At 38.8% G+C, this 23,608-nt stretch overlaps 1 protein-coding gene across 7 annotated transcripts in view; it reads right to left on the minus strand.

Annotated features, from left to right (window-relative positions):
- Lnp1 (leukemia NUP98 fusion partner 1) overlaps nucleotides 1–23,097 on the minus strand; it is a 29,019-nt gene extending 5,922 nt beyond the window's left edge. The window contains exons 1-4 of one of the 7 annotated variants that reach the window (XM_046455309.2): nucleotides 22,965–23,097; nucleotides 18,787–18,896; nucleotides 4,597–4,742; nucleotides 3,100–3,294 (exon numbers count right to left, since the gene is read on the minus strand). In XM_046455309.2, the coding sequence (XP_046311265.1) occupies nucleotides 3,100–3,255 (156 nt within the window). In that variant the 5' untranslated portion in view covers nucleotides 3,256–3,294; nucleotides 4,597–4,742; nucleotides 18,787–18,896; nucleotides 22,965–23,097. Of the gene's footprint in view, nucleotides 1–3,099; nucleotides 3,295–4,596; nucleotides 4,743–18,786; nucleotides 18,897–19,639; nucleotides 20,798–22,342; nucleotides 22,435–22,964 lie in introns of those variants that run through there. The other 6 variants (XM_046455312.2, XM_046455308.2, XM_046455311.2 and 3 more) reach the window with 6 other exon arrangements.
- Nucleotides 23,098–23,608: the final 511 nt, after the last annotated feature.

The raw sequence follows: 23,608 nt of genomic DNA on the forward strand, positions 1-23,608 counted from the left end.
TCATTGGATCTTCACAACAATCTAAGGAGGTGCTTGCTATTATCATCAATCCCACTTAAATATGGTATATTTGAGGCAGAGAGAAGTTAAGCAATTTGCTCAGAGTCAGGGTACTAATACATGAAAAATGCAGGAGGAAGCTCCACAGTCCTGCTCTTAACTCCTTCATTGTTCTATGATAGCTCCTCCACATTAGCACCTTGTTAAAAAAAAAAAAAAGTACACAGAACATTAAGCTAAAAGTTCCCCCAGAGAAATATCACTGAAATCCTATTGTTAATTAAGGATTCTGGTAGTGCTTTGTCAAAATTAAACACAAATATCCAGGTGCAGTGGTGCATGCCTGTAGTCCCAGATACTCAGGAGGCTGAGGTGAGAATACGTGAGCCAAGGAGTTCAAGGTTAGCCTAGGCAACATAGGAAGACTCTGTCTTTTAAAAGCAAAAAGTTAAATACAAGTCTAATCTGGAATACAAGAAGCCATTTACTATCAATTATAAAATGCTATAGTATACCTTTTCTCTCCAGGTTTGTGACAAAACCTTTAAAGGAGCCAAGCCCCAACTCATCCCTATAGCAAACAACTAACTGCAAGAGAACCACCCCTATAGTGACATACTGCTGTAGAAATGATAGTGTGTAGCTGGCTTAGGTCAATCAGGGATAAACATTAAAATTATCTTTCACAGCTTTTAATTTAAATAAATGATACGGAAATTTTTACTTCAGTTTTATATTTCTGTGATAATGGACAGGGAAGGCAGATATATTCAATAGCCAAGAGAGATTTCACCTTTTTTTCCACCAAAGACAACAGGACAGAAAAAGCAAGATTTCTTTATTTGCTTTAAACGAACAATCACAGGTTATAATGGGTTTGGACAAAAAGCAATGTTCTATGAGAAGAACTAAACTTTAATTCCTTGTTATACTTCATCCTGCCAATCTGTATATTATACTAGACTAAAAATTTACACAGGCATGGGGATCATGTATGTCTTCTTTTACCCTGTCATCCGATTGTGTCTGGCACATGGTGAGGGCTCAATAAATATGTTATATGAATTAATGCTGATCATAAGACTGATAAGACGCATTAGAAAGCACATGCAAAACAGGAAAGAAAGGAGAAGCTCTTTGTTTCCTATAAATGTGATATTAATAGGTAAATATCAATAGATTAATATTTAGAAAGGAAATGGCCTTAGATTGGAGCAATTAAGAGAGAAGAAAAATAAGGGTAACAGTAACTCTTTTAAAGTTATTTTCATTGAGCTCAAAGTAAAACAGAAAAAATTGAAAAACTGAATTTTTTCAGATCTCCAAAATAAGAAAAATTTTAGTACATTTAGTGGTATGAAAAGTTAGTATCCAATACAGATTCAATTTACAAATGTATAGCATTATGTAGATAGGGAAAGAAGAATCAGATTCCCTGTTTTCCAGGACTTTGTGTATAACTCCTCGGCATCCTTTTATTTATGTTTATGCTTCTATGTTCTCTTTTCTATTTAGTCAGATTATAATTTTTATCCCATATTTTGTCTCCATAAGTAAATGCATGTGTGTTAGACTGATCATTATAAAATTCATTGTTGACTCAGATGCTCTAAACCTATTAATTCAGGTACTCTTAACCTATTGATTCAGATAAATAATATTTAATGGATGCTTCAGAAACATTATACAAATAAAATCTGCTATTTCCCAAGAGCATAAAGGCAAATAATATTGCAAACTAAAAGTGAATTCTCTAAATAGGGTGTATTATCTAAGTTAAAATTTGAGAGGTGCTAAAGTTTATTCAAAAAACTATATTTTGTAAACCATATTTTTTCCTTTGTTTTCATTTTTCCTGTGGCTATAGGCACTGTTGTGATAAAGAGTAAATCAAAATATTTCCCTTTACTTATGCCTGTTCTCACATCTAGAAACCGGAGTGTCTCCATACTCCTGTTATCATACATTATGGACACCTTGTTAGGTGTGGAACATTAATTATATTTAGATTAAATGAGAGCATGATAAGCAGGTCTATTGTTTTTTTTAATATTTGTTTAGTTGTAGATGAAGGTCTATTGTTTAAAACAGAATGAGGGAAAGTTAAAGCTGGAAGGTTTCTCCGAGCGCACCCTGTTAAATATTCTTCACTTAAGGAAACAGAAGCACCAAGAAGTACTGTGAAATATTTGGTCTTAAAAAGGTCTCATTTTCCAAGTTGCTGACCAATGGCACTAAAAGAGGTTCCCATGCACATATTAATATAATTCACAGTCATTATGCATCTTGGAACCCTAAAACTAAAAATTAAATCAAGTAAATTTACCCCTAAGCTTTCTGGTTTGGGAGTTGGCAGAAACGGGGGTTAGAGAGCAGTGTCTGGAGCTGAAATTCTAAGTGACTTGGAAAGAGAGAAGCCATTTTACTGCTGTGTGACAGTGAAGCAGAGGACATGTATGTCTACTGCGGAGTCTTCCAGCACCACAGTAGGCAGACAGAAACACTCTGATACCTGTTTTGAGCCCACACCTGGCAAGGCCACCCACTTTCCTCACCACAGCTTTCTGCTATCCCTTCATTCACCAGACACCTGGTGCTCTGCCTAGCCCTGGGAAAACAGGGCTGAGGACTGGGGAGTTTGGGTTCCTGCTCTTGTCAGAGAACCAAATGGAAACACCAGAAAAAGTATATCACATATATCAATAGTAGTGATTTGTTACATGGAATCCCTAACTCCTCAGAGGTCTTGGCACCAATAGGGGAATTATTTTCAGTATTTCAAAGTGACTAGTAGAAATTACACATTGATTGACAGTGTTACACAGACTAATTATAACATCAAGTTTCTTTTCTTTTGCCTTGAATTCTGCCATGCTGTGGGATTATGCCAGGCTTATAGGAGCTCTGAAGAGCAGTGAAAGATATTTTAGATTTCTAAGATTAAGGAAATCATTACCAATAGATAAAATCAGGTCACTTAAAGAACAAGATGAAATGATAAAAAGGATTTTTGTGGGTATGAATAAAGATTCAAAAAATTCTCTAAGAGAAATCCCCTCCCCATTCCACCTCTCCCTTGGTTCTATGATAACAACTCACTGGGCAGGGCAGGGAGGTTTTCCTGTAACTGGCGTCTTGTGGTCGGTGGTGTTCCCGGGGTCCTCTCTCATCCTCCTCTCTCCAGCTGTGACCCCAGAAGCTGCTCATCCATTTGGCAAAAGATACATCATCATCATCATCATCTTTGTGCTCCATTTAAAGGTGATTCAAAACATTGAAGTCCTGTTCCTAAGTCTAACAGAGAGAAATATCACCTAACAGGGCTGACTTGAAACCCAGGATTCTCCCCGAAAAGACAAAACGAAGCTGATATTTTTAAATGGTCTCTGATAATGGCATCCTTAAAGGAGAAAGGTTTACTAACAACCACTTCATCATCAGGCAGCCTTGGGCAATGTCTATTTATAAATTGTGCAGCCCACACTACCCTCCCCCCTTTTTTAATTGAGAGGCTTTTAATCCTCCCATTGCTGGGGCTTGTGCCTCACAGCCTAAGGGTAGAAAGCACAGTCCACTGCCTGGTTTTCCCTGTGCTTTGCTGCCAATGGCATGTGATGGCATCTCCAGCTGTCAATGATGATGAAGCATGACTCTCATAATATGTCAGGCCAGCACTGAAATAAGGCCACATTTAAAGGACAGACTGACAGCAGCTTGCAAGATAGCCAGCTGTTGGCAACCCGTTTCTAGATCTGGATACTCTCCTAATAAATCAAATACATATTAACAGGAAATCTAGCTCTTGTGTCAAGACAAGCAGTTTGTACTGAAGTATTATATATGTGTGTGTACCAATATAAATAATATACATGTAAAATGTACAAATCTGAAGTACACCACTTGGGTGAATTTTTACTATGTATACCCTGTATTACCAACCATGACACAGGTTAAGACAGAACATTCCCAGTTCCTCATCAGGCTCCCTTTGTCCCATTTCCAATCCACATTCCCTTTAAAAGGTTACTACTCCTGACTTCCACTCCCTTAGATTAATCTGGCTATACTTGAACTTTCTTTCAGTGGCACTGTACATTATTATTTTTTGTGTGTCATCCAACATTATATCTGTGAGATTTGTCCACATTTTTTCAGTTACAGTACTTCATGTGGCATAGTAATGAATTGCATGAATATTCCACAATTTTTTTTACTCAATAATGTATGGTCATTTAGGGCTGTAACATGGGTCATTTCCAGTAAGGGCTATTATTTTTAAAAAGCTTCTGTGAACTTATCTTCCCTGTTTTCAGTCATTTTTTCAAGGTAAGGAGGATATTAAATTTATGGAGCCTCTACTGTGTTGCATATGGAGCAGAGTATCTTACAAATGCTGTGTTCTTTATAACAGCACTGGGAGATATTGAGGAGTAAACTGATCAAATTATGTTCTATGCATGTACAAATATGCCACAATGAAACCCACTATTCTGTACTAGTATTTTGCACCAAAATAAAATAAAAAACCTGTCACTGGGAGATTTGTGTCACATTTTATAGATGAAGAATTTGAGATTTAAGTAGTTTATCACTTGCCCAAGGTGAAATTGTTGCTAAGCAGCACAGTCAGGTTTGAAGCAAGTCTCTCTACCATTCTGCCAGTATTCCACAGACCTTGGAGAAATCTTGCATTTTCATAAGGAGATTCTTGGTGATTTTTCAAATAAAAATCCTTTCTGAAGCTAAAAAAGAAAAGATAAGCTTGATAACTATGCACTAGTCCTAGAGCATGGTACCATAATTTATACTTACATAAAAAATAAAATAATCAAAGCCTAAAATGGCTTGCAAAATTTTTACTTCTTGATTTAAAAGAGATTCATGCTTGCTGTTTTGTAATATTTTTATAATAATTGGAGGAAGGCTGCTTCTCAATGACTCAGGAAAAATTATAACTGTATGTCATCGCTATTGGCTGTCTTTGTTATTAAAAAAAGACATAAGATAACTCCCCTTGGATTTTATTCCCCAGTTCTTCCCCTCTCTCTCCTGCCCTCCTTCCCCTTTTCTCCCCTACCTCTCCTCTACTGACTTTCAAAGGCATACTGTATTAGTCAGAGTCTTTCAGAAAAACAGAATCAATAGGAGTCAGGGTTCTCCAGAGAAACTGAATCAATATATTGACTCCCTTTGGGCATTCCTTCTAAAAACAAGGATTCAAGTGAATTATTTGAACTGAAAAGGAAATTCTCAGGTCAGAGAGTTCCAACACACATACACATACACATATGAGGGACAAGGAATGAATAAGAGGAATTGATTCATGCAATTATGGAATTTGAGATATCCCAAGATCTGCCACTTGCAACCTGAGGGACCAAAACAGGTGTTGATATAGTTCAATCTGAATCCAAAGCTATGTCAACCAGGGAAGCCAATTGTGTAAATCCAAATCAAATACCAGGAGAAAATGAGATTAAATGTCCCAACTCAAGCAATGAAGCAAACAATTTGTTCAATTCAAGCTCTCAGAGTAGGATGATGCTTACTCACACTGGGGACAGCAACCCATGTTTCTGAGTTCACCAATTCAACTGATGACCTCATCATCATCTTCCCAGACACACCCAGAAATGATGTTTAATTTAATCTGGACATCCCATGGCCACACTAACACATAACATTAACATCACAGCTACTAATCCATTCTTGAGAATTCTATCTCAATTTGTGTTTCTCTCAAGTTGGGGGAGAGCACATCCCAAGGATGTGAGGTCACTCCAATCACCTCTGATAGATGGGTCTCTTGACTCCTTCTCAGGGTTGTCTCATGAGTTTTAATTTGTGTTCAGTTTTCCAGATTATTTGAAATTTTCAACATTAGATTGAGAGCCTGACCAATTTGCTCACTCTGTTTAGTTAGGCAGTTGATTATTAAATGCAGCTGTCCCCAGACAGAGATTAATCTTTTCCAGGCAGTTTTCTGGATAAATGACCAGAAAAAAAGGGGGTGGAGATTTTCTAAGCACATTCTGAACATTTTTGAAAATTCAGAATTTTGTCCTAACAAACTCCTGAACATGATGTGTATGTATGTATGTCTGTGTGTGTGTGTGTGTGTATATATATGATATATACATGATATATGTGTGTGTGTAAATTGCTTTGTTCCCTTTGTACCCAACCCATCCTAATAAAAGATCAAGATGAGAATAAAAAAAGATTAAGAAAAAAATGTAAAATATTGATTTCAAAATGAAACACACTGATTTTATAATAATAGGAAAAACTAAACAACAACAACAAAAAAAAAAAAAAAACAGTGCCTGGGGACATGCAGTGGAAGGAAGGCATTCATGATGTACTTTTCTTTTTTTAATATTTTTTAGATGTATGGACCTTTATTTTATTCATATGTGGTTCTGAGAATCGAACCCAGTGCCTCACACATACTAGGCAAGTGCACTACCACTGAGCCACAACCTCAGACCATCATGATGTGCTTTTCATGACTACTCTTGAACACCAAGATGCTGTGAGGTCTGGTCTCTAAACTGATGGTTGTGTCTATGATCATACCTAACAGAGCTGACTATGAGACAGCAGGGGTGTCCCCTACACTTGCTCAGAATACTCCCAGATTTTGTTCACAGTCATGAGGCAAATAAAATGATGTCATAGACAAGCAAAATTTATAATAACTGACTGCCTTTGGATAGTCCTTCTAAAACCAAGGACTCAACTGGACTGCATGAACCATACAGAAAGCCCTCAGACAAAACGCCCCACAGTGGGAAGCCACATTGGGACCCTATTAACTTGCATTGTTAGACTAACATGGGTCCTCACAGGTGACTTAACTGCAAACTGTTTCTAAGTAAACTGTCTGGGATTGTACCCTTCAGTGTGCACTTAGATTATCATGGACTGCCTGGGCCCTAAAAGGCATGCAGGTCAGCTTTAACTCACTAAACAGGGTTATGATGGGCTTGAATTGCTACCTTGTCAGGTTAAAAAAGGTTAATACAAAAACTTCAGGAGAAACCCAGATGACATTCTAAGATTGACCTTTACAGTTAATAGGACTTATTCTAATTGGCTAAATCCAGGACTCATAGATTTCAAATGAAGATAATACTGCAGATAGTTTTCACCCTGTAACTTGGGGTCCTACTGATAATAATTTTGCTATAAAATGTCCTGGCCAAGAGAATAGACTATATAAAAAAAAAAGTTGGGGGGGGATTTCAATAATAAGCCCAAAACTGCCTGTCTTTAGAAAGGATTACTTGTAAAGTTGGCCTTTTGTGGCATCTAGGAACTCAGAGGGTAGTTTCAGCAATGATATTAAAATTTCCCTGAATTAAGAGTGATCTAAACTGTTTGTAAGACCAAAATGATTTATGCTATGTGTTAGTCAATTTTCCATTGCTGTGACAAAATATCTGAGATAAATGGAGAAAAGATCTACTTGAGCCCATAGTTTGAAACGTTAAATCCCACAGTTAGAGAGGTTAAAGGAGTTCAAATTTTCTCACCCCATGTCATCTGCAAAGCAAAGAGAGGGAGAAGAGGAGGGGCCGGATCCCAATACCCCCTTCAAGGGTCCACCTCCAATGATCTAACTTCATTCCATTAGACTCTACCACCTAAAATTTATACCACTTTCAAATAACTCCACAGGCTTGCAACCAAGTCTTTAACACATGACCTTTCGGGGACTTTTAAGATTCAAGTCATAACATGTTGAAAAACTGGTTTTCTTCCAAGAGTTCAGAGTTTCAGTACTAGCCAGGCAGAGTGTACTTCCATGACCAGCAGCCAATAAAAATTTTAGTTATTGAGTATCTACTAAGACTTCCTGGCCGCGCCGTCTGATAGAAGAAAAAGTTGGCTACGATCTACATACTGTGGGGTCAGGCTCCAAATTTCTCAATAGGACACCCATAGCACAAAAGTTAATAACTAGAATCAACAAATGGGACTTACTCAAACTAAGAAGTTTTTTCTCAGCAAAAGAAACAATAAGAGAGGTAAATAGGGAGCCTACATCCTGGGAACAAATCTTTACTCCTCACACTTCAGATAGAGCCCTAATATCCAGAGTATACAAAGAACTCAAAAAATTAGACAATAAGAGAACAAACAACCCAATCAACAAATGGGCCAAGGACCTGAACAGACACTTCACAGAGGAGGACATACAGTCAATCAACAAGTACATGAAAAAATGCTCAACATCTCTAGCTGTCAGAGAAATGCAAATCAAAACCACCCTAAGATACCATCTCACTCCAGTAAGATTGGCAGCCATTAGGAAGTCAAACAACAACAAGTGCTGGCGAGGATGTGGGGAAAAGGGTACACTTGTACATTGCTGGTGGGACTGCAGATTGGTGCAGCCAATTTGGAAAGCAGTATGGAGATTTCTTGGAAAGCTGGGAATGGAGCCACCATTTGACCCAGCTATTCCCCTTCTTGGTCTATTCCCTAAAGACCTAAAAAGAGCATGCTACAGGGACACTGCTACATCGATGTTCATAGCAGCACAGTTCACAATAGCAAGACTGTGGAACCAACCTAGATGCCCTTCAATAGACGAATGGATAAAAAAAATGTGGCATTTATACACAATGGAGTATTACTCTGCATTAAAAAATGACAAAATCATAGAATTTACAGGGAAATGGATGGCATTAGAGCAGATTATGCTAAGTGAAGCTAGCCAATCCCTAAAAAACAAATGCCAAATGTCTTCTTTGATATAAGGAAAGTAACTAAGAACAGAGTAGGGACGAAGAACACGAGAAGAAGATTAACATTTAACAGGGATGAGAGGTGGGAGGGAAAGGGAGAGAGAAGGTAAATTGCACGGTAATGGAAGGAGACCCTCAGGGTTATACAGTGGAGGGGGTAGAGAGAGAGGAGGGGAGGGGAGGGGAGAGGTGGGGAGGGGGGAGGGTGGATGATGGGAAAGGCAGCGGAGCACAACAGACACTAGTATGGCAATTTGTAAATCAATGGATGTGTAACTGATGTGAATCTGCAATCTGTGTATGGGGTGAAGGTGGGAGTTCATAACCCACTAGAATCAAAGTGTGGAATATGATATGTCAAGAAATTTGTAATGTTTTGAACAACCCACAATAAAAAATTAAAAAAAAAAATCATTTATTGTACATTCAATATTCCTTAAGTCTTTCTGTCAATATTCAAAAAGTACCAAATAAAGTTGATATTTCAAAATTAAAAAAAAAAAAAAAAAAAAAAAAAAGACTTCCTGGCAAAAACTTTCCTTGTGCATGTTGTCAGAACTCATTATTGCAAGAATTAAGCATGTCCTATGTGACTCTACTGGAAAGGGACTCTTGGAAGTTTTAGCCAGGGTTCCTCCAGACTCTGCCCATGCATCTTTCCTATTTACTAATTTTGCTTTGTATCCTCTCACTGTAATAAATCTTAGCCATGAGTACAATTATAAGCTGGGCCCTATGAATCCTTTCATTGAGTCACCAAATCTAAAGTTAGTATTAGAAACCCCCTAAAACAAGAAGGAAGGGGAAGTCATTAAATCTTTGACCAATAATTTTATCAAAGCAACAAGATAAAAATTGACCCCAGAAAGAAAAGGATTTTGATAACAGAATAGAAAATTAGACTGTCAATTTCATTTGTTTCTGAGTTAAGCCCATTTTATTAACACCATGAAAGAAAGATGATTCTCCCACCCCTTTCCTGGGCTAAGGTTTTTATAATAATCATAAAACATCGAAGGGGCCGCAACAGCATGTGTCAAGTCTCAACATTGTTAGAATAGCTTTTCTGGCCTATACTGGAAGCCCTGGAATGAAAGAGACCCTACTCCACACTTGAAGCCCAACCATCTGCTTTCCCTAACGGATCCCTGGACACCCTTGGAGGAGATGTGGCCAGCGGCACAGGACCAAAGAGAGCTTCCCTTTTGACTCTGGTACTGATGGAGAGAAACACACAAAGGCTAATGAAATGGAATGAGCAATCTACAAACAGACACACACACACACACACACACACACACACAACTGAACTTAGAAAAGATGCAAAACATTCAAGAGAGGAAAGATGGCATTTTGAAAAATGGTGCTTAAGCAATTGGACATTCATAATTTAAAAACTGAAACTTGACCTATGTTCCATATTTCATTTTAAAAAATTAACTCAAAATAAACCACAGACTTAAAGGAAACTGTAAAACTATAAAAAAAATTAGGAAAAAACATACAGAAAATCTTTGAGATCAAAAATTAAGCCAAGAGGTCTAAAGCTTGAAACCAAAGTATAATCCATAAAAGGAAAAGTCAACAAATTGTGTCTCATTGAATTTAAAACTTTCTCTGTGAAATATCCTGATAAGGGGATGAAAAGACAAGATAAAGACTTGGAAAATATCTACAAACCACGTATACAACAATTGAGTAGAGTTTAGAAATATATAAAAAACTCTCAAAGTTCAATATTAAAAGAACAAAAAACAAACAATTCATTTAGAAAATGAGCAAAAGACCTGAAAGACATTTCTCTGAGAAAGATATACAAATGGAAGATAAGTACATGAACAGATTTTCAAAGTCATTAGTCATAAGGTAAAGGAAAGTTAAAACCACAGTATGATAACACTTCCAAAACGATCAAAATGATATGTTTTTTAAAAAGTGTTAACACCAAGTGCTGAACAGGAAATAAGAATCTAGGGCACTCATATATTGTTAGTGGAAATGAAAAATGTTATAACCACTTTGGAAAATAGTTTTCCAATTTCTTCTAAAATTAAAAATACATCTACCATATGACCCAGAAATTGCACTTGGGCATTTATACTAGAGAAATGAAAACATACATTCATTAATAAAAACCTGCTCATAAATGTAGAGGCTTGCTGGTCACAGTGACACATGCCTGTAATCCCAGCAGTTTGGGAGGCTGAAACAGGAGGATCACAAGCCAGCCTTGGCAATTTAGTAAGGCCCTAAGCAACTTAGCGAATGCCTTTCTCAAAATAAAAAATATAAGGGGATAGGGATGTGGCTAGTCCCTGGGTTCAATCCCCAGTACCAAATAATAAAGAGAGAGAGAGAGAGAGAGAGAGAGAGAGAGAGAGAGAGAGAGAGAGAGAGAGAGGGAGGATTATGCTAATGAAAGTTCACATCTCAAAAGAAATTTAATAATTATATAAATAAAAATATAATTTTATAACTATATAAATGAAAATTTTATAAAGCATCCCTTAAGTAACATAATTATAGAGATTTAGACCACATTTGTGATTCCCCTAGGTTAGGGATTAGGGAAGAAGGACTCTGGCAATTAAAAATTTAGCTTTAAGAAATTTTATGTTATGAATCACCTCCATATTGTGATTGAGGCAGTAGTAAATTTAACCAATAAAAGACCTCTGTGATGAAAGATTTCTGTTATGCATAATTAAAATGCCCTAATTTAAAAAAAAAAAAAAAGTCCAAGAACTTCACACCCAGAAAAATAGACAGTGACAGACATGAATTTGGACATGTCTTATAAATAATATCTCATGAGATATTATTTATAACCTTACTCTTATTGATAGAAAAAGACTAGAAACAATGATGAGCCAAAAGTCAATGAGCATCTCTAGGCCCCAAATTGTAGTCTTGAAGTGCTATTTATCATTTAACAACAAAAGAACAAAAAAAGTCGTAGTAAAAAAACAAAATGACTTATTGAAGAAAGGGATTAATCTCTTGTGGATCAAGAACAATCTTGGAAACTCTTGACTCAACAGAGCAAGAAAACTAGACTACTAAAGATAGGCCAGTTATAATATCAATTTTCCATTATAAAAGTATTCCAACTAATAAATGAAAATGAGATGTTAAAAATAGAGTTTCAGCATTTTGTGCCTCCATTACAGAGTCAATTCCATTGAAATATTGGGCTGGTTGTCACAAAGAGACAACCACATGTCATCTATATTCTATAATCTTGCAAAGGAATCAAACCTGAATCTAGTTGACTGCAGATCCAGCCACCAATGCAGATTAAGAGAGGCTTAGAAAACACCATTTTTAAATAAATAACATAAATTTATTTCTTATAGTTCTATAGGTGAGAAGTACAAAATCAATGCAATGTAGATTTGGTGTCTGGTAAGGATCCTCTTCCTGATTCATAAGATGGTGCTTTCTTACTGTGACCTCACATGGTAGAAGGAACAAGCTAGTTCTCTGTAAACACTTTTATATAGACACTAACTCATTCTTTTGGGGTTTTTTTGTTGTTGTTCTTTTTAATTTAAAAATGTATATCATTTTTTAATGGGTAAGACTAAATCACAATATAGGATTTCACATTTTTTTAATGTAAATAAACCATTACTGTGTAAGTGAAGATAATGGTTACTTATGAGAGGTTGAAGGTACATTATGAGTTGGATTGGAAACATGGAAGAAGCTTCTGGGACAGCAGCAAACTTTTTTTTTTTTTGCAGGGTGGATACCAGGGATTGAACTCAGGGGCACGCAACCACTGAGCCACTTCCAAAGCCCTATATGAATTTTATTTAGAGACAGGGTCTCACTGAGTTGCTACTGCCTTGCTTTTGCTGAGGCTGGCTTTGAACTTGCAATCCTTCTGCTTAAGCCTCCTAAACCATAGGGATTACAGGCATGTACCACCATGCCCAGCTAGCAGCAAACTTTTATATCTTGCTGTGGATGATGGATTTAGGGTGTTATAATTAATTCTTATAATAATTAATCCATTCTTCTATTGGTGGACTTCTAATTTCCAATTTCTGCCAATAAAAGGCAGCTGTGCTCTTAACCTTGTTTCTTTGGGCAGTGTTTTTCTAGAGCTTACATTTACAGGTGAAATTTCTGGACTGGTGATAACTAATTTTTGTCTTTTATTAAACACTGAGAGTTGGTCCCAAGAGGGCAGAAACCACCACACACACACACTCAAATCATACTATTTACTCTTTAAAGTAGCTCAACCAATTTATAATTCCATTTCCTGACATCTGGCAAAACACGAGTTTTGCCACATTTAAAATTTATCGCATTATAGGTGCAAAATAAAATCTCTTGTTTTTTTCTCCTTTAATTTTTGTTATTTGGTAACTTTACTGGCTTTCTATTACTATGTATCAAATTATCACAGATTTATGATATAAGGTAGGATTATCCACTAAATGATCACAAATGTTAGCAGCTAAACAACACAAATTTATTATCTTACAGTTCTCATAACTTAGAAGTCTAAATACATGTTAGCTGGGTCCTCTGTTAAAGGTCTAATCAGATGTAAATCAAAGTATTTGATGCTCGTAGTCTTCTTCCAAGTTTACTAAAAGAATTCAGTTTCTTGTAGGGTAGGAAATTTTTCTTGCTGGTTGCTGGCTAGGGACCACTCTCAGGTCTTAGAGTTCCTTTCCATGTGGCCGGCCCTTCCATAGCTTATTGCTTTTTCACTCCCAAAAGATTGGTGTTATGCTCGAATTCGGGACCCCCAAAGACCACCAGAGACCCAAGATCGATGCAAGCAGCAAAGAGGTGTTTATTGCGAGCTAGCTCGGTCCTCCGCGCACACACACAGCAACTGGTGAGGCTGAGAGGCCCCGAGCCCAGGGTTTGCAGCATTTTTATACATTTTTTGGAGAGGGCAGGGACTTCACATACATCATAGCCTCTTTTAGCAAATCATCACACACCTCGGGAAAATCAAATAACAACTCTAAAACATGATTAGCACATTCACTGGAGGGAACAAGTTGGGTAGGGGTGATTGGTCAGTACAAAGGGGTATTCGTTTGAACTGATTGGTTTGAGCCAAGAGGGGTGTACGTGCTGAACTACATGGTTTCCCAACTTGTTATTAACCACCATAAACCATTGGGAGGGTCATCTGGCATCCCAGGTATTTCCCTGTCTCATGCTGATTGGTGGCTGCTAGGGGGCTGCTATGGATCCCCACCTAGCCTGACTGAGTCAGGGACACCTGGCGCAGCAGATCTCTCCTGTTATTTGTAGATAAACAACTTAGCAGGGTGGGAATGTGCTTAGGAGTGCTCTGTGGGTTTTTCCAAGGACTAAGGTCATGTCCCTTCCTTGGACAGGCTTTGCTCTGAGGTAGAGGCTGGTTTTTCATTGGGAGTGCTTTTTTCACTCCCAATAGCTTTAACCTCCCTCAAGGGCTCACTTGAATAGGTCAGATACACTGGGGTTGTTCTCCTTTTTGATTAACCTTGATTAAGCCATTTTGAACCTTCCACACAAACTTGCCCACCAACTGAATATCATTGAGTAATCTCTGTTGATAGCAGCAGTCTATCAAGCTGTGCCAAAATTCAAAAGCAACAAAATAATGAAAGCTAAAAAAATAATTGTTTAATCCATCAAGTTTTGGTGAAGTTTATGAAGCAGCAATATATATCTGGAACATATGTACAGAAACTATTTTTGTGGCTTTAAGTTTATATTCATAATTTAATAAAATTGAGTATCTCATTGTTGGAGATGAGGTTATTTTCTACTGGCTATGAAAAAATAACAAAAGGTAAATCTAGGAAAGCATAGCCCAGAGGCTTTCAGGTTCCAGCCTAGACCAATGCAAAGGTCAGGACTACATAATCAGGGGTAACAGTCTAACAGGAGTGAATTTTAAAAGTGTCATTTTGTATGGATGCATCACTCTAGGCCTTTCACTTAGCAATGGACCAGTGTCTTCATGCAATGCCGCAGTCTAGCTGGGCACAAAATCACGAGCCACTCACAGCCTTGTAGATTCAAACAGCAACTCTTTATTCTCGAACTGTCACCAGCACTCTACACGCAAGTTCTGGGGCAAATTCACCAGCACTCTGCTCTGCATCCCAAAATACTCTCTGAATCCCGTGAGAGCTCAATGGGAACTCAAGGAGCGGGCGGGCGGGCGCCTGAGGCAGCAGGATATGCCCTATTCCCAGCAGGGTCCACCTTAAACCTGGAACAGCCCTAATCCAGCAGGATCCTCCCTAAACCCGGATCCACCCTGGTCCTTGAGCAGGGTCACCTTTCTCAAACATTCATGCAATGTCACTGCAAATGACCTGGGTCCAAGGCAAGCCCATTTCCACAATGGAGAGTCCTCCCTCTAAGCAACATTGGGTAGGCTGACAAAGAAATTGCCATTCGTCATTCCTACTTGGCTATGGCTCTCAGCAATGCAAATCATAAAACAGAGCACCGTTCTCCAGGAAGACTCAGTTAGACTTGGGTAAGCAAAGTTTAGGTCAGACCTCATGTCCCAGCATCATGATGCAGAGCACAATGGCATAATCCATATTGTAAGGGTCCGGCAAACGTCAGAGGAAGAGACCACCAAGAGACCGGCTCATGCAACAGCAAAAGGGGATTTATTGAGGATCCAATCCAGCGCGCTGGGGCTCCAGGCTCACTGAAGAAGGGAGAGCGGCCAGGAGCCCTGAGCAGAGGTTAAGCAGTGCTTAAGTACACTTTTTGGGGAGGGCGGGGGCTTTGCATACATCAGAACAAATCATCATGAGGCGCGGGGAAAATCGAACAACAACTCTCAAACTTGATTAGCACATTCATTGGCGGAAACAGGTCGGGCAGGGGTTATAGGTCAGTTCTAAAGCGGGGTACACATTCAAACTGATTGGTTTAGGCCCTGAGATGCCTACGTGCCAAGCTGCACAGGGTCCTAGGTTATTAAACAACTAGATGGCCAGGGGGAATATTTACTGGGAAGTCCTGGGAATTGTCCTAACAGCTACAGGAATTTCAGGTTTTGGGTGTAGCATAGGAACTTAACAATACCTGGTCCTTTACATTTTAACTCAGGCTTTGCAGCTTAGAAACTTTACGTTACCCGGTCTTTTACACTTTAACTTCAATTTCTTTTACTCTTACAATATGTAATATCTTTATAAATTAAAGTGCAAGAAAACATTTCTACATTGGAAATGACACAAATTCTTGTGGATGGCAATGAATTAAACTGATAAGGATGGAAAGATTTTATAAATCTGTGTGAGTGGGCAAAAAGATGGCATATGAGTATGATAGATGATAGATTGATCAATCTCACAGAGAAAAAGAGGAAACTAGAGTTACCATAGATTCCCTAAAGACAAATGTCAACAAATTCTGACAGCAAAAAGAACATCCACTTGATTGAAACATAACATGACATTTTCCCTGAGCAGAAAAGCAATACCTCCCACTCAGCTGATGCTATGACAGAACAACTTCTGTCATAAGGCAGAAATAATCAGAATCAGGGAAAAAAACTAACAGTATGAGGAAAAAACGCCCAGGATAACAGAGGATTCTATATAGCATTAGTGTACAAAGTACAAACCAATCAGGTCCCTTCGGAAGCAGCTGCAATGGTGGAGATAGGAGCAGTGTCACAGCATGCTAGCGACTAGAACTAGTAGCTATGATGGTGGGTGTATTGGAAGCAGACTATTTCTGGTGCAGGAGTAACAAATGAGTTTGTTTCCTAGCTGACACTAGTGGTTTTGGTCACATTGGTGGCAAGAGTAATGGAAATGCAGCAGCAGTTAGGAACTCATTCAATGAGTTCTTCATGCTGCATCAACCATATTTCGGGTATTGTGTTGGGTGGGAAAACAAGTTAAAAAGCACCAACTATATGTCCAATCCTGTAATAGATGCAGGAGTACAAAGATGACTAGAACATGGACTCCACCCTTCAAAGACTCAGAACTAAGCATGGTAGTACACAAACAAAATGTAATTATGGCAATGTGTTAGTTGTCAGGAAGAAATATAAGCTGATGTCTGGTGTCATAGTCTGAAAGTGTAGTTCCAACCTAAAAGCTAGCAGGCTTGAGAACCAAGAAAAGCCAATGTTTCAGTTCAAGTCCAAAGCAGAAAAGATCAATGTTCTATCTCAAGACAGCCAGACTCAGGGAAAGGTCAGGCTTTGTCTTATTCAGGTCTTCAACTGATTGGATGAGAGCCAACCGCATTTGGGATGGTGATCTCCTTTACTCAAACCATCAACTGAAATATTAATCTCATCCAAAATACCCTGACAAATACAACCAAAATTATGTTTTACCAAATATCTGGGCACCCCATGACCCAGTAAAATGACACATAAAACTAGCCATCATACCAAATATTTGCTAGACTCTGGGAGGACAAGATGAACAAAGTTTCTGACCTCATGGAGCTTATATTTTAACATAAGGAGTACCATAAGTAATTTCAAGCACATCTTACTATTAATAATATGGATCAAAAAGATAAAGGACATGGGTGAGGGGATACAGGAGAACAGAGACATTTAACATTATAGTGGAAATGCAAAGGTTATAAAAGTCTTTGAGCTTCAGAATGAAATTGTAATTATGCTGTACAAAAAGTAATCTGGTATCTAAATGCATGGGTGGCACATAGAAGAGAGATACTAGGGACAGGGAAGGCATCTGAGAAGCAAATATGGGGTTCAGAAAAGACAAGGGAAATAGATAAAAGAGAAAAAAGGAGGTGTTATTGATTAAATGTTTGTGCCATAACCCCAATTAATATGTTGAAATAATTATCCCAATGTGATGGTATTAAGATGTAGGGACCTTAGGAGGTGGCTAGATCTTCTAAAAGATATTGCATATAGGTCTCTTGCTTGTATCTACCATGTGACTGTACTATAAAAACTCAAGAGTCTGTACCTGGAAAAGGACCCTCACCAGAATGTGATCATACTGGCATTTTGATTGTAAATCCACACTCCAGAAATGTGAAAACCAAACTTCTACTGCTTATAACCCAACAAATCTGTTTTGTTATAGCCGCCTGAATTAAGACGATAAGAAATGTGTCATGTTTCTAAGCATATGTTATGTCCCAGACAATTATTTCATATTTCAACCAGGAATGAAAAGCAGAAAAACATAAAAATGTTACAATAAAGTTGGTCTTGTTGAAGGCTTCACAGTTGATTTTCTGTTTCCATGTGAATATATGTGTATAATCACTTTTGTTTGGGTGGGTAGGGTTATTAAATTCCTAAAAAGGTTTAAGGCTTCAAGTGGGGTCACTAGCAATGTAATAAAGGTAATATAAGAACAAAAGGATTACACAAAATGAAAGAATGGGGAGGGCAAATGATTTATTTATTGATGCTTCTTGTTGTTGACAAAATGAAGCATCCAAGCAAAGCTTCTCTGTAAGTAGTAGAAAATATAAAGCCAGAAATCAGGGCAAGAAACATTTAGATAATTTGTATAGAAATGGCATCTGAAGCAATGAGATGTGCTTTTCTTACACACTGAAGAGATTACAAAACAAAAGAAGATAAGTTCTTATGAATTCCTGTATTTCAGGAAGCACTAGAGCTGTTTTGTCCAGTACAGTAGCCATTAGTCACATGGAACTATTTACATTAATTCTAGAGAATGGTTAGAGAATAGAATCAGGAAAATCTAGTCTGAATATCTTCTCTGAAACACAGAGAGAAAACATTTTAAGGACAATGGTATCACATAATACTGCATGATGTTCCAAACAAAAATAATTTTTTTAAATTTCCAAAGCAGATTCACAAAAATTATAAAGTTAAACTAGGTTACAACAGATTGGAAATGGATGATAAATAAATAGAACTAACAGGTAGCGATAATTCTTTCTGGTAATTTTTAAGTAAAGAGGAATGGAGAGAATGAAAACCTAAGGCCGAAATGAAAGAGAAGAGAGCTGTATAGGTATGTGCTTAAAATAAGCACATTTATGAACTCACCAGAAGGTCTGGACACTGTAGTGGCACCCCCTTCTTCACAGAACATCGTAACTTAGCTTCTCCAGAAATCTTCACCATAATTGATTTTAGGTCTATCAGCATAAGAGTCTCTACAAAAGAGTTAAATGTAGGTAAACTTCCTATTTTCCTGTTAATCTATTTTATTTGGCCATTGGCCTGTGAAAAGTCAGCACTTTAGGTGCTTAACGCCCCTTTACTAGTTTTTCACAGACATTTATCCAATGTAGTAGTTTGTAAAAGTGTGTTTGCAAATGCAAAATGTGATAATTAAAAGACAAATCTTTTAACAAGGCCTCTTAGCTTTGAGCTGGAGCTTCACAGAGATGTCTGCATTTCTAAGATAAATTACCAGATGGGCTCCATGGTAACAGCTTGCAGGGAGAGGAAAGAAAGGGGCGAAGAAGCTCTCCCCTTCTCAGGTGTTGTCCTTGAAGGGTTAACTAGTCCAAAACAGTGAAAGAAAAAGCTGCTTTTAGGTGAACTTCTGCAGACTGTGAACTTCTGAGCCCCTCCCCTTACACGCTGGGTATAAAGTTCTGAAACTACCTGATCCTGGGGTGTTGGGGTGCAGGGGAATAATTGATTACAGCAAAATCTGTTCCCTCTGAACCTGGCTGCAACCAAATAAAACTGTTTCCTGCTATTTTTGGTGCCCTGCCTCATATGTCCCCTACAATACCTTCAGTCAACCAGGAAGAATCATACATTTTTTTTGGTGGTGGTCTGGGGGAGTACCAGGGATTGAACTCAGGGGCGCTTGACCACTGAGCCACATGCCCAGACCTATTTTGTATTTTACTGAGAGACAGGATCTCACTGAGTTGTTAAGCACCTCGTCTTTGCTGAGACTGGCTTTGAACTCACAATCCTTCTGCCTCGGCCTCTGGAGCCACTGGGATTACAGATGTGTGCCAATGCACCAACCTAGAATCATACATTTTAAAAACAATAAGGAGACTTATAAATTGATCATCTAAGTCACCATTCACATTACAAAGAAAGCAAAGTTTCTTAACAGTGACACAGTTCAGTGATATTGACATCTAAAATAAGAACTCAAGGCTTCCAAATGCCAATCCATTATAGTTTTCTACCTCATTCAATTGCCTCCAAAGATACAGATCAAAGAGAGAGAAAACAGTTTCTTTTGAGTTCTGTTCATCTATCAAGAAAATGTTCACATATACAAAATTTCCATTTCTTTTAGAATCATGGGTTTGTTTTTGACTTTTATTCTTTAATATTTAGAAAAACAGAGAGCTAAGCATTGAATACTGGTTTGGAACAAATCAAAAGGACTAAATATTATCTAATTAAATCCTTACCATAAGCTGAAAGGAGTGTGTTTTCACCATTTCGCAGCTTAGAAAATTATGCATTCAGTCAGTAAGGTAAAAAAGCCTGTAATTGTGAATTCAGCTCTACACTACATGAAATTAGGAAATGGAAAAAAAAGAGAGGAATAAGCAAGGAGTGGAATTAAAATCTTTTCTAAAAGTATAAAAGCAACAAGTATGAATTCATTTGCAAAAATGCCTATTCTAAAAATTGAATCAATCCTTTAGAGGGATATTAGTTGATAAAAAAATGATTCAAGAAACTCTTAACATTCATTCCCTTTTAAGAGGGGAATTGTGTGGCTGGGGGAAGGGAATGAGGCAGACTTTTTTCTTTTAATACTCTTTCTTAGTTGTTGATGGATCTTTATTTTCTTCATTTATTTATATATGGTGCTGAGAATTGAACCCAGTGCCTCACATGAGAGGCAAGCGCTCTACCACTCCATAACCCCAACCCCAAGGGAGACATTTTTTATTCTAATTTGTTATATAGGATAGCAGAATGTATTACAATTCATATCACACATATAGAGCACACTTTTTCACATCTCTGGTTTTACACAAAGTAGAGTCATACCATTAGTGTCTTCATACACATAGTTAGGGTAATGATGTCCATCTCATTCCACCATTTTGTCTTTCCTACCCCCATGACCCCTCTCTTCCCCTCCTACTATCTGGAGTTCATCTAATTCACCCATGTTCCCCACCCAACCCCATTATGAATTAGCATTCTTATGTCAGAGAAAACATTCAGCATTTGGTTTTTGAGGATTGGCAAACTTAGCATTATATTCTCCAACTCCATCCACTTACCTGCAAATGCCATGATTTTATTATTTTTTAATGATAAATAGTACTTCATTGTGTATATATACCACATTTTCTTTATCACTTCATTAACTGATGGGCATCTAGGTTGGTTCCACAGTTTAGCTACTGTGAATCATGTTGCTATAAACATTGATGTGGCTATATCCCTTTAGTCCCAGGTAGACTTTTAACACTAAACCTTTATAAATTCTGGATCTAAGCATAACAATATATTATTGACTATTCCAATAAATAAGCAATCCTTTTTGAAATATTTGAATTTCAATGTTTTAGTTCCAACCAACAGTTTATAAATGCTTGCATTACACAATGCTCCAAGATGCCACAGAAAAACTGAAATTTCAGGAATATTTTCTTAAAAGGCAAGGTCAAGATCACATCAAGAGACAAGAGATCTACCTTTTGGGTGATGAATCAGGGGGGGAGAAAGCAGTTCACCTCTAACAATCACTATCTGATCAAATTGATTCCACTCCCATATGTTTAGCCTATTTTCTTACTTTGTGGCTAAGAAAACCTATTGCTTAAAAGCAATGTCCTGATAGGAATCTACATGAAGCAAGAGAAAAGCAATGATCCTGAAACTCTTTCAGTTTAGGCCATTCGATTTTAAATTAATATGAGTGCTACTTAATAATTTTCTTTCTCTTTCCTTTAGCACCTCTGTGATGTTGAAAATCCTCCTGTACTCAAAAGTCAAATGATCATTTATAAAGTTTCAATGTAAGGGTGGGCAAACCACTATACCTGAAATGAGGAGCCAGTTACGCATTCTCATTCTCTGTTCTACTTGTCTTTTTTTTTTTTTCCTTGAAAATAGTGTTAACTCTAAATACCTTGCAACAGTTTCATATTTAAGTGGTCACGCACACAGCAAAGGAAAAACACTTGACAAAGCTTTTGGAGATACAAAAGCTATGAATTGAAATCACATTTTGGGCATGACGGGATAGCTGAAGACGTTGCAAAACAAGCAAGGGTGGGCAGATCAGAGCACTGGGGCAGGCACATGACTTCAGGGAGCCTGGAGTGGGTTGGATTGTCAGATGGGATCCAGCTCAAGATACCACTACACAAGGAAGACTGGAAGCAGGTGGGAAGCCTGGGGCCTCGCATTTCTACGTAGTCACTTCGAGAGCCTCTTAACGGTGTACACATCATTGCTTTCCTAACTGCTTCAGACTAAGAGTCGCAGGAACCCCGATCAACCCTTTTGGATTGGAATCACCCTGCCTTTGTCGGTTTCAACCTAGTTTTTTTTGCCCCCATAACCTCAAATTAGTCTAAACTAAAATCTGGCTATGGGAGAGATTAAAAGATGGGCGATACACTAAGCTATTTTCACCTCTTCCCTCGCTCACTTTTAAAGTCCTTCCAATCAGTCGGTTTCCTCTACATGTGCGCAGCTGAGTTAAAGGGCTGCCCACGTTCAAGAAAAGCCAAGGGGCGGAAAGGGGAAAACGGGATCCAAAACCTACCAATCAGCTGAGCAGCTCGGCCTACGCCCCGCCCACCATCCCTGCCAGCCTATAACTCCCACACTTTTTCCGTCTGTCCCGCCCAATCAGAGTGCCCCCCCGGAGCGTTCCCGGTGATCTAATTGCCCGCCCACCCTTGCGCGCTGTGCGCCCTCCTTCGCCCCGCTAGGCAAGAGGACCATCTGTCCTTTCATCCTAAAGGTGGACTGGAGGATATCTGCTACCACGGAAGGCCCAAGGCCCCAGAAATGATACTCCCAAACAGCAGCGAGGCGAAAGGAAAGAGAAAGGGCTTGTCTAGGAACGCCCACCGCACACCGTTTCCTCCAACCCGGAAGTGATCTCCCCTACCGTTGAGAGCGGAGGAAACCCAAGGCTAGGTCTTCCCGGCATGCCCTGGGCTTCCGGCGACCCTGCCCCTTTCCTGCCGTCTGTTCTGGCTTCCAAGCGTGTGCTATTGCTCATTGCTTTCCTTTACTTGGTGGGGACTTCCTTTTCACAATACCTGGTGTCTCGGAGGCGGTGGCACAGAACACTCAACATGGCCGCCTCCAAGCCGGTAAAGGCAACAATGGTCGCAGCTGCTGCTCCAGTCTCCGGGAGTGGAGTGGGCCTTGGCGGTGGGACTCGGCTCAGGCACTAGGGTTCTGGCGCGGCTAGTAGAGGCGTTCCTGCTTCTGGGCACGGGTGCCCTGTACCTGTGAACTGGCAGCGGTGGCGCCGCGAGGCCAGCCTAGGCTCAGTGGCGAACGGAAGACCCCGGAGGGCAGTGTCAGTCCTCCCCGGGGCAGCAGAATTCCCGAAGGTTCCGGTGCCCACTTGGAAATAGTGAGAAGCTGCCCCGGGCCGTAGAGGTAGAACCGAATGAATGCATCTTTACCTTCAAGGGCTGTCCGGGTGAGGGAGAAACAGCAAGGGGCTGCTCCTGAATTTAAAAACTCATTTCTGGCTGCCTCTGTATGGAATGGAGTTACACCAGGGTGCAGGTTACCGACCTTCTTTGACATTTTCCTTTGGCTTTCCAAAAAAAAGTCTCGCTTTCCCCAATGACTCGGCATTTATTCCTACTGTTATACATAAGGGAAATATTCGCGAATGTCACGATTGCGTTTAGCTAAGAATCTAAGGAAGCCAAATTTCATTAATGAT

Source organism: Marmota monax, unplaced genomic scaffold (genome assembly GCF_021218885.2).
Source record: "Marmota monax isolate L192 unplaced genomic scaffold, Marmota_monax_Labrador192_F-V1.1 WCK01_AAM20220418_F8-fsc00053, whole genome shotgun sequence".
NCBI lineage: Eukaryota > Metazoa > Chordata > Mammalia > Rodentia > Sciuridae > Marmota > Marmota monax.